Here is a 12125-nt window from a genome sequence, read left to right as displayed (position 1 = left end):
TGGGGACAGGAGGGGATGGTATTTCCAGTGAGGTTTGGTTGTGTGCTTCTGGCTGTCCCCATCATTCTGTCACCCATGCTACAATACCTTGGGGACATTAACAGGAAGCTAATCAATCATGATGGGTCAGTAAATGCAGAAACATGGGAGCCTTTGGGGCTTCTGAGCAGGGGCTGGTGCAGTTCCTCAGGCAGAGATCAGCAGGGTTCATTACTGCCAGGATCTGCCTTTGTCAGAAGTGTCCTTGAGGCTGTTGGGGTGAGGAGGTGTTGCCCGTGAGGTGGGATGAGAGTTAAAGGGCAGAAAAACCCAAATGGCAGTGCTGTTCCTTGGGCAGGTTGGTTGTGCTGACTCCTCTTACATTCTGGCACTGTGGGAAGGGCCTTGCTGCTCCAGCTGAGAGAGCAGCTTTCTGGTGATTTTTTTTTCTCACTGCACTCTCCATCCTTCACATTACCTCTCCCCACTGCAGGCCAAAATGCACAGAGTAGCTGTCAGAGCAAACCAGGGCTGTACCCCACTGTCATGCCTGGGGCACCCGTGCTGCCCTCGCCTCTCCTGCATCCCCAGGTGCCTCCACCCAGGTCCAAAATCATGGGGCCACAGAATGGTTTTTATTGGAAGAGATCTCAAGATCTCTAGTTCCAAACTCCAGCCATGAGAAGGGACACCTTACACTTAGACCAGGTTGCTAGGGCCCCATCTAAACTGGCCTTGGACACTTCCAGGGATGGGAATCACACGCTGAGAGTACACAAAAGACAGGGTTTGCACAAGACTGTTCAAAAGCAGAACAGTCATCCTAGCCCAAAAGCTCATCCCTGCTCCTGCACACCCAGTCCCCCATCCTCTGTCACTCGCCTCACTCCCAGGGTGGGGACGGCCGTCGGAGCTGAGGTGGGAAAGACGGTCTTGGAAGGCCCCCTGCTTCCAGGCAGTGCATAGCATCACTCTCACACGTCACCAGAGCTCCGTGCATGGCGTACTTGCCGTGTGTTTGTGGAACGGCTGAGGTGAAATTTCCCCTCTCACACACCAACAATGCCAGGAATTATTCCTGAGTGTTATTACTGAATAAGCGGTGCCCTGTGCTTTAGTGGGGCTTTAACGGTGGGGGGGAAGCATTAGAAACGGCATTCAGAGCTCTTAGCCTGTCTTTTGTCCTCTGTTTGTTTCTTTCTGGCCGCATTCAGATTGCCGGCTTTGTCTGTGTTTGTGAAGTGCTATTAACGTCGATGGCATTGCTGCCATAGCCATAACAATAAGAGGCATCGATCCGCACTGAGTAAAGGTCTGAGGACCACTAAGAGGGGCCAGGCTGAGTTTCCTTGCTGGCAGGAGGGGAGCTCATGCACACACACACGCGTTGTCACCCCACTGTGTCTCTTGCCAGAAGGATCCTGTGTCCAAGCCCCCGCAGGGCTGCACACCTGATGGGTACCCACTCTCCCAGCCGAGCCGGGGTCTGTGCCTGGGGGAGCCAAGCAGTGGGCAGGAGTGGGAGCAGAGAGCTGGAGTGATTCAGCCCTTAACTGGCGAGCTCAGCGTGCCCACCCTTTGTTTATTCCTGCTCCACTCAGAAGCTCGCCTGTGCCAAGCAGGAGGATAACGGGGCTCTGGGGAGTGAGCAGCCTCTGTCTGAGTGCCAGGAGGGGCCTGAGCTGCCTGGGGCTTGCTCGTAGCCCACTGCAGGGACATGAGCTTGGGATGGCCTCTCCTGTGCCACATGGCAGGCTGGGAAGGCCATTGCACAGGAGAGGCCTGGGGTCAGCTCAAAAGCTTCCACTTGCTAAAAGAGCCGTTCAAGGGAAGGCTCATGGGACCCAATGAAGGGACTCGTGGCCCCAGCCCGTGCTAGTGCAGAGGGCCCTGGTGCCCCTGCCTTGAGTCTGCCTTGGCCAGCAGCCAGGGACAGCTGGGTAGAACCAGTACAGAGCAGGAATCACCCCAGGAGAGCCCAGCCCGGAGGAAGCAGGAGGGGAAAGTGCACATTAGAAGCAAAGTTTGTGTCCATTACTGCTGGAGAAATCAGCCTCAGCTGCAAGAGCCAGGGCTGGGCAAATCTAATGTTGCTCAATAAAGAGTGTCCATTATGGAAGGGGTGAAGTGGTGGGCACTGCTCAGGAAGTCGTGCACTTAGTCGTGAATGAAAGGCCACCAGCTCAGCATGCGCCAAAGCCTCTCAGGGGCCTTTGGTGACGCCTTTGGCATCACCAGGTCCCAGACCTGTCCTCGGAGGCGTCCCCTCACCCCGTGCAGCCCTTTGCCTCTTACGTGCAGGGGCGGGAAGTGGAGGGGGGACAGTGTAAAGAAGAGTAAACGCTGTGCTGAGGTAGCTGCTGTGGGACGGAACCTCCGGAATCCCGAGGGTTGCCCGGCATCGTCCCTCGGCGGGCGCGGGCAGGGCTGGGCAGCGACGCGACGGTGACGGGCAGCGCTCCCCTGATCCGTCCTCTGCGGGCAGCGAGGCTGCACCGGCGGCGGCGGGGCGGTGGCTGCGGGAGCCCCCATCCACCGAGCGGCCCCAGTTAGCGGGGGAGCCATCCCCGCTCCCCCCGCCCCGCAGCCCCGGGGACCCGCACCCCCCGCGCGGAGCGGGGGCGGCGGCGGGAGGAGGGACCGGCCGCGGCCGCCGCTGCCGTGCCCGCCGCTCCGCGCACCGCCCCGCGCCCGCCGCCGGCTCCTCCCGGAGGGGAGGCGGGGGCCGGCGGCGCCCAGCCCGGCCCCGCCGCGGCAGACCCGGCCGGCGGAGCGGGCGTGCGGAGCCCGGGCCGAGCCAGCCGCTCGCCCGCCCGCGGGGGCTATGCCGCCGCCCCGAAGCGCCGCCGGCCGCCCGGGCGCGGAGGGCAGGGAGCCGCTGGCCGCGCGGCCGTAGGGCTGCCCCGGGGGGCCCCGTGCCCGGCCCGGCCCTCCCTCCCTCCCGCGGGCGCGGGGCTGGGGGGCGGCCCGGCCCCGGGAGCGCCGCCGCCGCCGCTCGTGCTGTCGCTGCGGAGAGGGGGAGCTGCGCTACTGCAGGTGGAGGTTTGGCGGGGGGGCCGGGGGAGATGCCATTTCTGACCGAAGGAGATCGCCGGCGAGGATGAGATGCGGGTAAGCGGGACGGGGGGACCGGAGCGGGGCACCGGGGCTGGAGGGACTGGCGGGGCGGGGAGTGGGGGGGCTCCGTGGCCCCGGGACGGCGCTGCCCCCGGGCCGGATCCGCGCCAGTGCGGGGGGCGTGGGGATGGGAACTTGGTGCGTGCCCCGGGAGTGCGGGGGTGCTGTGTGCCCGGGAGCTGCCGCCCCCCAGCCCCGCCGGTGCGGATGCTGCCGCCTCCCCGCCCCGCTCTGCCCGGGCGCTCTCCTCTGCCCATCTCCTCCCTGCACCCCCTCACCGTTCCCGCAGCCTCGGCGCAGCCCCTGCGGGAGCTACAAGCCAGGCGGGGCAGGGATGCGGGGCCGGGGTCCCAGCGAGAGGGCTGGGGCTCGGCGGGACTGAGGCTGTATCCTGTTGGGGAGCATCCTCCTCCTCTCCCCGTAGTTCCCGGGTAAATTGGCCGGCCTGGAGCAGATGCCTTGTTCAGGTAGGGTACGGATAGTCTGGACAGCGCTACCCTCCGGGACTGGCAAGGTAGCAGGGATCAGCCTCAAGCTGGCTGTGCGCAGCCCCTGGCCAGCAAGGGTTAACTCAAGAGGAGGAATTGTCCCTCTGACCATCCCCAAGGCAGAGGCACTAATGGTTAATGACGGGCAAGGAGAGCTCTCCAGCCCTGAGCGACCAGATTGGAAGCAGGAGTCATGGGAAGGGAGTATTTTTCGGGGCAGGGGTTCACCTCTCTGTCACCAGCCCCCCCAGCCTGGAGGTAGGTGAGTCGGGGACGTGGGGAGTTAATGCCGAGTGCGATGATCTCTCAAGCTCCGGGAGGGCTCTGGGGGCACTGAAGGGTCCCCCTGCCTCAGCCCCACAGCCCAGAGGCAGGAGCCAACCCAGAGAGCTGGAGATGCTGGGCAGGGTCAGGCTGCCGGCGCAGGCTCTGCCCTCGGTTTGTGTCTGGCAGAAAAAAGAAGTGGTTAATGTTAAAGGAGCTCCACAGGGCAGCGGGAATTGCGAGGATGCCCGGGAGCCTGCTGGCAGAATGGCTCTGGGAGTTCTCCCGGGCAGTGCCGGTGCTTGTTGCTCTCGGGTACCGTGTGTAGGTTATTGGATTTTTCACCTTGCGCCGTGGTTGTATAAATAGCCCGCGAGTGAAGGGTAGAGGCACGGCTCGCTCCAGGTGCTGGAGATGCCACCTCCGAGAAGGAATGGGAGCGTTGGTGCCGCGAAAGTGATTTGCACGAGGAGGGAGGGACAGCGGGTGAGCGTGGGCACTGGTGGGATCGGGTCTGCTCGGGCTGGTTGGCGTCGCCGAGGCTCTGCTGCCTCTCCCTGCCTGTCCCTGCCCCAGCTGCCGCCCCAGAAATCGCCATCCGCGGTCCTTCCCAGCAAACGCCCTTTCCAGCAAGCGCCTGTCACCGCTGGCCGGCAGCAGGGGATCGGTGTGACAGTCCTGCTGCTCCCCGGGTTCTCGGCTCCTAGGGGGAAGTTCAGGCATTCCCAGAAGAGCCCCACTCCCTGGATCTCCTTCTCCCTCCATCTCCCCTTTCTCTGCACCACTTCCCAGAGCCCGGCTGTGGCTCTGCAATGATATCCCTTCCACAGCCCCATCCCAGCCCTCCTGCCAGCCTTAACCCTTTCCTCGCTGCTCTGCACCTTGCAGCAGCCCCGACCTGACCTTCACGCCTGCTGGAGATGGCTGTGGAGCAGCGGTGGAGGTGCCTCCAGCCATCCGCTCCATCTCAGGGGCTGCATGGACCATACCGGGCTGCCCAGCCCATCCCCACTCCACAGCAGCTATGCCAGCCCCTATTCCAGCCCATCCCCTCCCAAAGGCAGCTATCCCAGCCCATCCCTACCTCACAGCAGCTATCCCAGCCCATCCCCACCCCATGACAGCTATCCTAGCCCATTCCCACCTTACAGCTACTATCCCAGCCTGTCTCCACCCCACAGCACCTATCCCAGCCCTTCCCCACCCCAACACCAGCTATCCCAGGCAGCAGCACTGCCTGAATCTTTCTATCCCCCACTTCCTCCCCGTCTGTTCCCCTGGTTCCAAGAGCACGCCTTGTCCCTCTCCTGGACCTCTAGCAAAGGCAGAACACCCATGCCTGTCCCAGGTGCCAGGAGCAGAGGCGCAGCTCCCTCTCCCAGTGCTGAAGCCCCACTCAGTCCCCCACTGGTCGCAGCAGAGTGGGCTGGGACACAGTAGGAGGAGGTGTCTGGGTTGGCTGTGCCTTCTCACCTGCTGCTCCTGCCTCCTTCCTGGATTATGTTTGCTCAGCTGCTGAATGCCATGGAGGAGAGGTGTCCTCTGGAGCTCACAGATGATAAGCAAGGCTGAGAGAGAAATGTGCCCCTGGGCTAAAGCCTCCATGTCTTCCCATAGAGAGCTTTCCCCATAGCACCTGCCCACACCAGAGCTCAGGCAGCCCCAGCTCTCACTGGGTCTCATGGGACAGGCAGGAGGTGACTGGAGGAGACAGTGGAGCTGAGTTTACAGCTCCTGGGGAAGCGTCAGGTTTTCCAGGCCTTCTTGTGGACGGATTAATTACTAAACAAATGGCCATACCGCTGTAACACCGTACTGTGCTGCAGTTACTCTACACCTGTAACATAATTACTGTGTGATACCTCTAATTACCACTGTTTCCTATCACTGGAAGGTTAACAGGATCACTGAAGGGCTTCTGGTTCCTTTTGTGTCCTGCTTCACACAGCCACTGTAGCACTGCTGAAGTTTGTGCTGCTCCATGTATATGACAAGTATAAAATCCTCCAACTTGAGGTTGGGGCTGATTCAGGGACTGATAAATAACACCACAATTACGGTGTAATTACAGTTGTTGAATTATAAAACATGACACAAGCTGTTGGGCCCTGATGAGGTGTGTTGGATGACTGCTGGGTGTTGCTGTGGGGTGGCACCCTGTCCCTTGGAGGCAGAGTTGGCAATGGGCACATCTCTTTGAATGTCTCGCTGGAAAACACAACATACAGCTTGGCCAGGCTGGGTTTTTGGTCTCCCCAACACACACAGTGCACTGAGTCAGCAGCTCTCCTTTGTTCTCTGCTGAACCTCGAGCAGGGTTCATCCTACCATGAGCAGAAATGGCTTTTGGTGGGAAGAGAGCCAGAAGAGCTTGTCAGGTAGCGGGGAAGGCTGGGATGAGAGAGAAAAGGGCTACAAATGCTTAACTCAAATCAAACAGCCCAAGAAAAACAAAGGGAGAAAGAAACAGAAGGCCATGACCTCAATTTTCTTCTTAGTCAATTTTTTCCACTTTCTTTCCATCCAGGGGAGTAAAAATGGGAGCTTTTAGCAGGGAATGGCTGCAGGGAGAAAGATCTCTGTGCCTCTGCTGTGTGTCCCAGGACCCTGTGACCCTGCCTGGAGACACGCCTCACTCACAGCCAGGGCTTGATGGCTGTTTGAACCTGCAGCCTGTTGGGCAGTGCCAGAGCATGTGTGCTACAGAGGGGGAGAGGCGTGTCTGAGGATGGGGCTTACCTGGGGAAGGGGACAAACACCAGCCAGAGTCCCCCCCTCCCAGTGCTTCCCCTGCCCCCAGGTGCTGTCAGCAGTGTGGTGTGGCCTCTGTCCCCTTGTCACCAGGAGAGAGCCGGGTCGCACAGAGGTGGCCGTGTCTGAGCAGCGTTAATTGTCAGCTTGACCCGGGCAATTGAATAAATGCTGAGAAATGTCACCAAGAGCCTCATCTCCTCTGCAGCCCAGGCAGGGAGCGTGTGGCTCCCTCCATCCCTGAGGGCAGGAGGTCACACCAGTCTGCCTCGGAAGGGGGGACAGCAGGGGGAGTGCTCAGCCTTGAGCAGAGACCCCAGCTGCTGTGCTGAGGGGAGTCCTGGGTGATTCCCAATTTCAGGAGCAGCAATCAAGAGTGGCCAACAGGTCCCCTCTGGGCCTGCATGGGATGCATGGAGTGTATTGGTGCAGCATTGCTGTGTTGGGAGGAGCTCTGCCATTAGCCCCACCAGGGCTCAGTCCTCCTTCTGGCCTCACCAACAACTTGGCCATCATCCTTTGCCCTTCCCAGGCCCATATCCCATCCAAAGAGCATCTCCTAGATGAGTAAGGATCAGGCAGGGCAGCAGGTCAGTGTCCCTGTCACAGGGGCTGGGGACCTTGGCCTTGTTTTGTTCATTCTCATGGTTAAGCACAGAAATAGTTCTGTTTAACCATCCTGTATGGTTTTCTCCATCATTTTATTCATGTGTCTCTGCAAGCCGGTCAGAGCCTCAGCATGCTGCAATGGACATGTGTCTACAATGAGCATTCCTCTCCTGGGCTCCAGAGGAGTGTCCTGGCAGAGGCCAAAGGCTTTGCCCACTGATGCACTCCTGTCCTTTGTCTCAGGGCTGGGGTCATTGTCCTGAGCTGGGGACAATGCTGAGGGTGAGCTGGAGGGTCCCCACAGGAGGAACAGGGTGAGGAGGTGCAGGACTGGGCTGTGCCCGCTGGGATATGTTCCTGTGGTCCAGCACTGTCCAAGGGATGCTCAAATGGCAAAATGCCTGTGGTTGCCATCAGACTGGGCTGACCTCTGCTCTGGGGGACAGGCTGGCTGTGGCTCCCAGGGGGATGTGTCCCTAAGCACGCAGCCCTGCCCCTGGGGCTGTGGGGTTCCTGATGCAGCCCAGCCCCTGCCATCCCACACAGTACTCACTCCCCTGGCAGCCCTTCCCCTCCCCACCCTATATTGCTCTTAGTTATATCAGTAGGACCCACAATTAATTTTTTTTTTGTCATTTCCATTCTGTTTCTTCATCAGAATGCAAAACATTAAATATCGCTCTGGTAATTATGGTTAATTTCATAACCTGCACCTTAATTGGATTGGTCTCTGATGGGGAATTCTCGTAGGAGGGAGAAGCAGAAATATTTTGACGTGATCTATTCTTTCAGCTCTTTGTTTGGATTTGAGATGTCGAGTGTGAAATGGGAAACAACTGATTTAGACCTCAGAGGCAACCTGGGGGTGGCGAGCAAAGCCTGAGCATTCCAGAGGCACTTCTCACCCTCCAGCAGCCAAATCTCTCCCTCCCGTACCCAAACAGAGCCTTTCTCTACCCCTCCTTTGGACTGGGAGTAGTCACAGAGAGCAGATCCATCTGGTCTACCCAAAATGTGAGCCTGGGGAGCCAGGGAGGCATCACAGTGACCACTGGCCTGGTAGCTTGCTCTGCTGGCCAGTGGTTTGTGTGCTGTACGATGGAGCAATGCACGGCACTCCACAGGTTCCCTATGGGTCTGAGGACTTTAGGGATGTGAGGGATACCCACAGGGATGCCTCTTTTCTGCCAGGAATTGGGCAGAAAACAGCCCATGGGCATCTCCAGGGCTGGAGAGGGACACCAGTCCCCTTGTGCCATGATGGACCAGGCTAGCTCAGCACTGCTGCCCAGGGCAGCCAGTCCTGGGGGGCCCTGGGACCCCCAGTGCTTGTTTGGGGCTGTGCCATGGGGTGGCCATCCCACAGAGCTGCTCTCTCCCTGCCACTTTGGGCCTGAGCTATGGTTTGCTCTGGGAAACATGGAATTGTGCTGCCATTAGGTGCTGCCATTAAACTGATTTGTGCTCAGCCTGTTTATCCTTTTCAGTGGGAAACGGCACCGAAGCGGGAGCGAAATGGAAACCCTGGCCTTGCATTTCCGATTGCATTCCGATGCACTGTATTTTCCCCGTGGTTTCTTTTGTTCTCACGTACAGCCCAGAGCGCAGGCTCTGTGTCATTATCCACAGCGCTGGGAGAGGAGGAAGGGGCAGAAAGCATTCCTTTCAGCTCAAGCAAAACATGGCAAACACCCCCCATAGGTGCCTTCTGTTGAGGGCACAGGGGAGCCACTCCATTCCCATAGTGGGTCCCTCTTTTTTTCCATGCCCACGGGCTCAGCATGTGCTGGAAAGGCTGAGGAATGGCATGGCTGAGTGCCACTGTGCTGACACCCCTTCTCGTGGGCATTGCACCAACTTGCACAGCCCCATACCTGTCAAGGATTTCTATCAGCCCAAATCCTGTCCAGGCCATGTCCCACAGCACCACCCCTCCTGCAGGGATTTGGGCTGGGAAGGGCTGGTAGTCCTTCGCCTGCTCTGGCCAGCTCTGTGGGTTCAGCTGGATGCAGGACAGGCAGGCTCAGCCACAGCTCGGCACAGTTTGTTTTTATCTAATCCATTTTATTGTTGAATGAAACAATAACAGCAAATACAGGCCCTGAAGACAAGCCATAAATAATGCAAAAATCAAACAAGTGAGGAAGGGGGAAAGAAAAATGTAAAACCAGCCCAGAGAAAGCCAGGCTGGGAAGAGGAATCCTCCCTCTGCATTAGCTATTGCTCCTGCTTTCTTTGCATGCCTTTTTTCCCCCATTTCTCTCTCTGGAAATTCCTGCGGCACTAAATTTGTGATTATGTGAACAAAACTTAATAATAACTGGGAGGGGGGGCAGAGAGAGAGATCTGGCTTGCGGGAAGGAGTGAGGAAGGCAGGTGGATGGAGCAAACCGAGCCTTCCATCTCTTGCAGTACCCTGAAGCACAGCCGTGCTCCTGCTCTGCCCTGTGTCCCCACGGGATGCGGAGCAAGAACAGCTCTGCTGATGCCACTGGCACTTGTGGCAGCCCTGGGCAGCACAGCACACGCAGTCCATCCTTGTCCCTTGCCACTTGTCCCACCGGTGGGTGATCCCAGAGCCGGCTCTGCCAGGCTGGGCTGCACTTGGCCTCTCCCAAAGGCTTCCAAGGCCATTTATTTTAGGCAGCAGTATAAAAATATCAGGGCTGGTCCTAAAAGGGGGTAAATCAGCAGGTTTCCCTGAGGTCAGCGAAGCTGATGGCTTCATGTTCTATGTCCTTTGAAGTTCTCTTGCCACTATCCCAAAGGTTTCCAGGGGTAGACGCAGTGCTCCGGAGCAGCCCTTGTACTTTTCTTGGTATCCTGTGCTGGTTATAGGGGAATTCAAGGGATGTGGCCTGGGAACAGAAGTGCTGCTGTAAGTACAGTCTTAGCTTAAATTAAATGTAAGGAATGTGACTGGTCCCTGGACTTGGTGTTCCCCAGTCTTTGGGACTTTGATCTGGGGTTTCCACCTTTGAGCAGTGGCAGGGTTGCAGTAGGGACACAGTGGTTTGGAGTGGTGGCAATTAAGAGGGGGTCACATCCCAAAGCCTCAGCATTGTTCTCTGATGGTCCTTGGGACCAGGGTGTTGGGCTGGTTTGGCATTTGCTGTCCTGCTGAGGTAGCTCTGGGTAAGGGAGGGCAGGAGGCATTGGGGTGGCTCCCCCACCTCTGACTGTAGCCCTTGCTTTCTGCTGCTGGAGCTGCTGGTGCCCCAGCCCTGCTCTGAGCACTGAGCAGAGCTCTGGGGAGCTGTAGAGCCATGGATGCCTTTTGGTAGCTGGAGGGTATTGGGTGTTCCTAGGCGGGGAGCAATGGGAAGGAGCACTTTGTCCTTCCTGGTGCCCCCAGGCATGGTTTGTGGGTGGCCAGGAGCAGGGTCTCAGCCGGGCAGAGCTATGTCCTCCTCCCTGCGGGGACACTGGCCCTGGCACAGGCTGGGGCCTGGGTTTGAGGCAGCAGGAAGCCCCTGTCACCAGAGCAGCCCTCAAGACAAGCCCACAGAGCGATGCCATCTGCTCCTGGCCGGGAGGAGAGGCACTCTGGCAGGGGGGTGACTTTGCTCCCACTGCTTTTACACCATGTCAGGTGCTGTCCTGCCTTGCAGGCAGGGTCCAGCTCAGGCTCCATGCAGCTGGGCTCTGGCTGATTCAGCAGCACTGGGGCAGTGTGCTGAGCCACACAGGGCCGGCCCGGCAGCACCGGAGCTGCTGGGAAGGATGGCTGCTTGCCCGAGCTGTGCCCGTCCTTCAGCCCCAGCCCCAGCACTGCTGTCCTGTGCAGAGCCCCCAGAACAGTTCAAGGGAGCTCAAGGCATTTGGGCCATGGGCACGTTGCAGGGGATGCCTTGGCAATGTCATCGTGACCCTGGCAGCTCTCCCAGCAGACACTCCTTGGACTTTCTTTCACCTCTTCAGGGCAAGTGTTTCCATAGCCCTAAGAAGAGCCTGGGGTTTTTCCATCCCTCTTTCCCAGCTACAGACAGGGAAGAAGAACCATCTAGGGAGACCCTCATGCTATATCGGAGCCTCCTGTACCCAGTGCTCACTGATCAGAGTGCAAGCTGAGCTGGGTGCCTTCAGTGAGCACTTAAAACATCCTGGTGACCCAGCCCATATCCACAGAGACAGCAATCCCAAGGACGTTTGCTGAAATAAAGGAAGAAAAAGGAGAATCCTCATTCACATGCACCTCATTCAACTGGTGCATGTCCTTCCCAGCGCCCACCACCCTCCAGCTGTCTCTTGCTGACCCAGCCCTAAATGTCTCCAGCCAACCCTTGGAAACTATTCCCTTGGCAAACACAACTCCCCTGCTCTTTGGCTCACAAGCAATGAAAATTGAATCTCCTCCAGGATTACCTGATCTGGGAAGCCCTGAACCACCAGTTCAGGCAGTGGCTGTGGCAGCAGTGACCAGTCCATGTCCTGGCCACCTCTGCTTATGAGTAGGGGAGCATGACTGGTCCTGAGCCCCAGCTCCACCCTGTGCTGCACCCTCACCTTGTTTATCTCATGCTGGCTCAGGGCTTTACACCCCCTGACATCCACAGCTGCCTTTGCAATTACTTATTGATCCCTTGTCAGGATGTTTTCTTTGCTGATGGGATGCTGAGACATGTGCAGCCAAAGAGGAAAAAAATGCTCAAAATGAAGGAGCAAAGGTATGAAGAGGCTGAGGAGCTCTTGCACAGATGTAATCGCAGCAAGAAATCGCCTCAGCAAAATCTGCTCTGAGCTTCAGCATCCTGCAGAGACGACCGGAATCTCCTTCCCATTGCCCTGCTCCAGTAACCTGCCTGCTGAGCCTGAAAACACTCTGCAGGTTGGCTCTGGGCCACTGCTGGTTGTCCCTCCACTGTACATAGCTATCCCTGCATGGGGTCAGGCAGATCCACAGCCCAGAGTTAAACC

At 58.3% G+C, this 12125-nt stretch overlaps 1 protein-coding gene across 4 annotated transcripts in view; it reads left to right on the top strand.

Annotated features, from left to right (window-relative positions):
* Positions 1–12125, top strand: part of LINGO1 (leucine rich repeat and Ig domain containing 1) — a 152063-nt gene that overhangs the window by 132611 nt on the left and 7327 nt on the right. The window contains exon 1 of one of the 4 annotated variants that reach the window (XM_085070973.1): positions 2865–3090. The exons of the other annotated variants lie outside the window; for them this stretch is intronic. Within the exon in view, the coding sequence (XP_084927099.1) occupies positions 3085–3090 (6 nt within the window). The 5' untranslated portion in view covers positions 2865–3084. Of the gene's footprint in view, positions 1–2864; positions 3091–12125 lie in introns of those variants that run through there. 4 annotated transcript variants of the gene reach the window in all.

The sequence above is a fragment of the Lichenostomus cassidix genome, chromosome 10 (genome assembly GCF_008360975.1).
Source record: "Lichenostomus cassidix isolate B80296 chromosome 10, HeHo_3.0, whole genome shotgun sequence".
In the NCBI taxonomy this organism is placed as follows: Eukaryota; Metazoa; Chordata; class Aves; order Passeriformes; family Meliphagidae; genus Lichenostomus; species Lichenostomus cassidix.
This window is presented reverse-complemented; position numbering and strand designations above follow the sequence as displayed.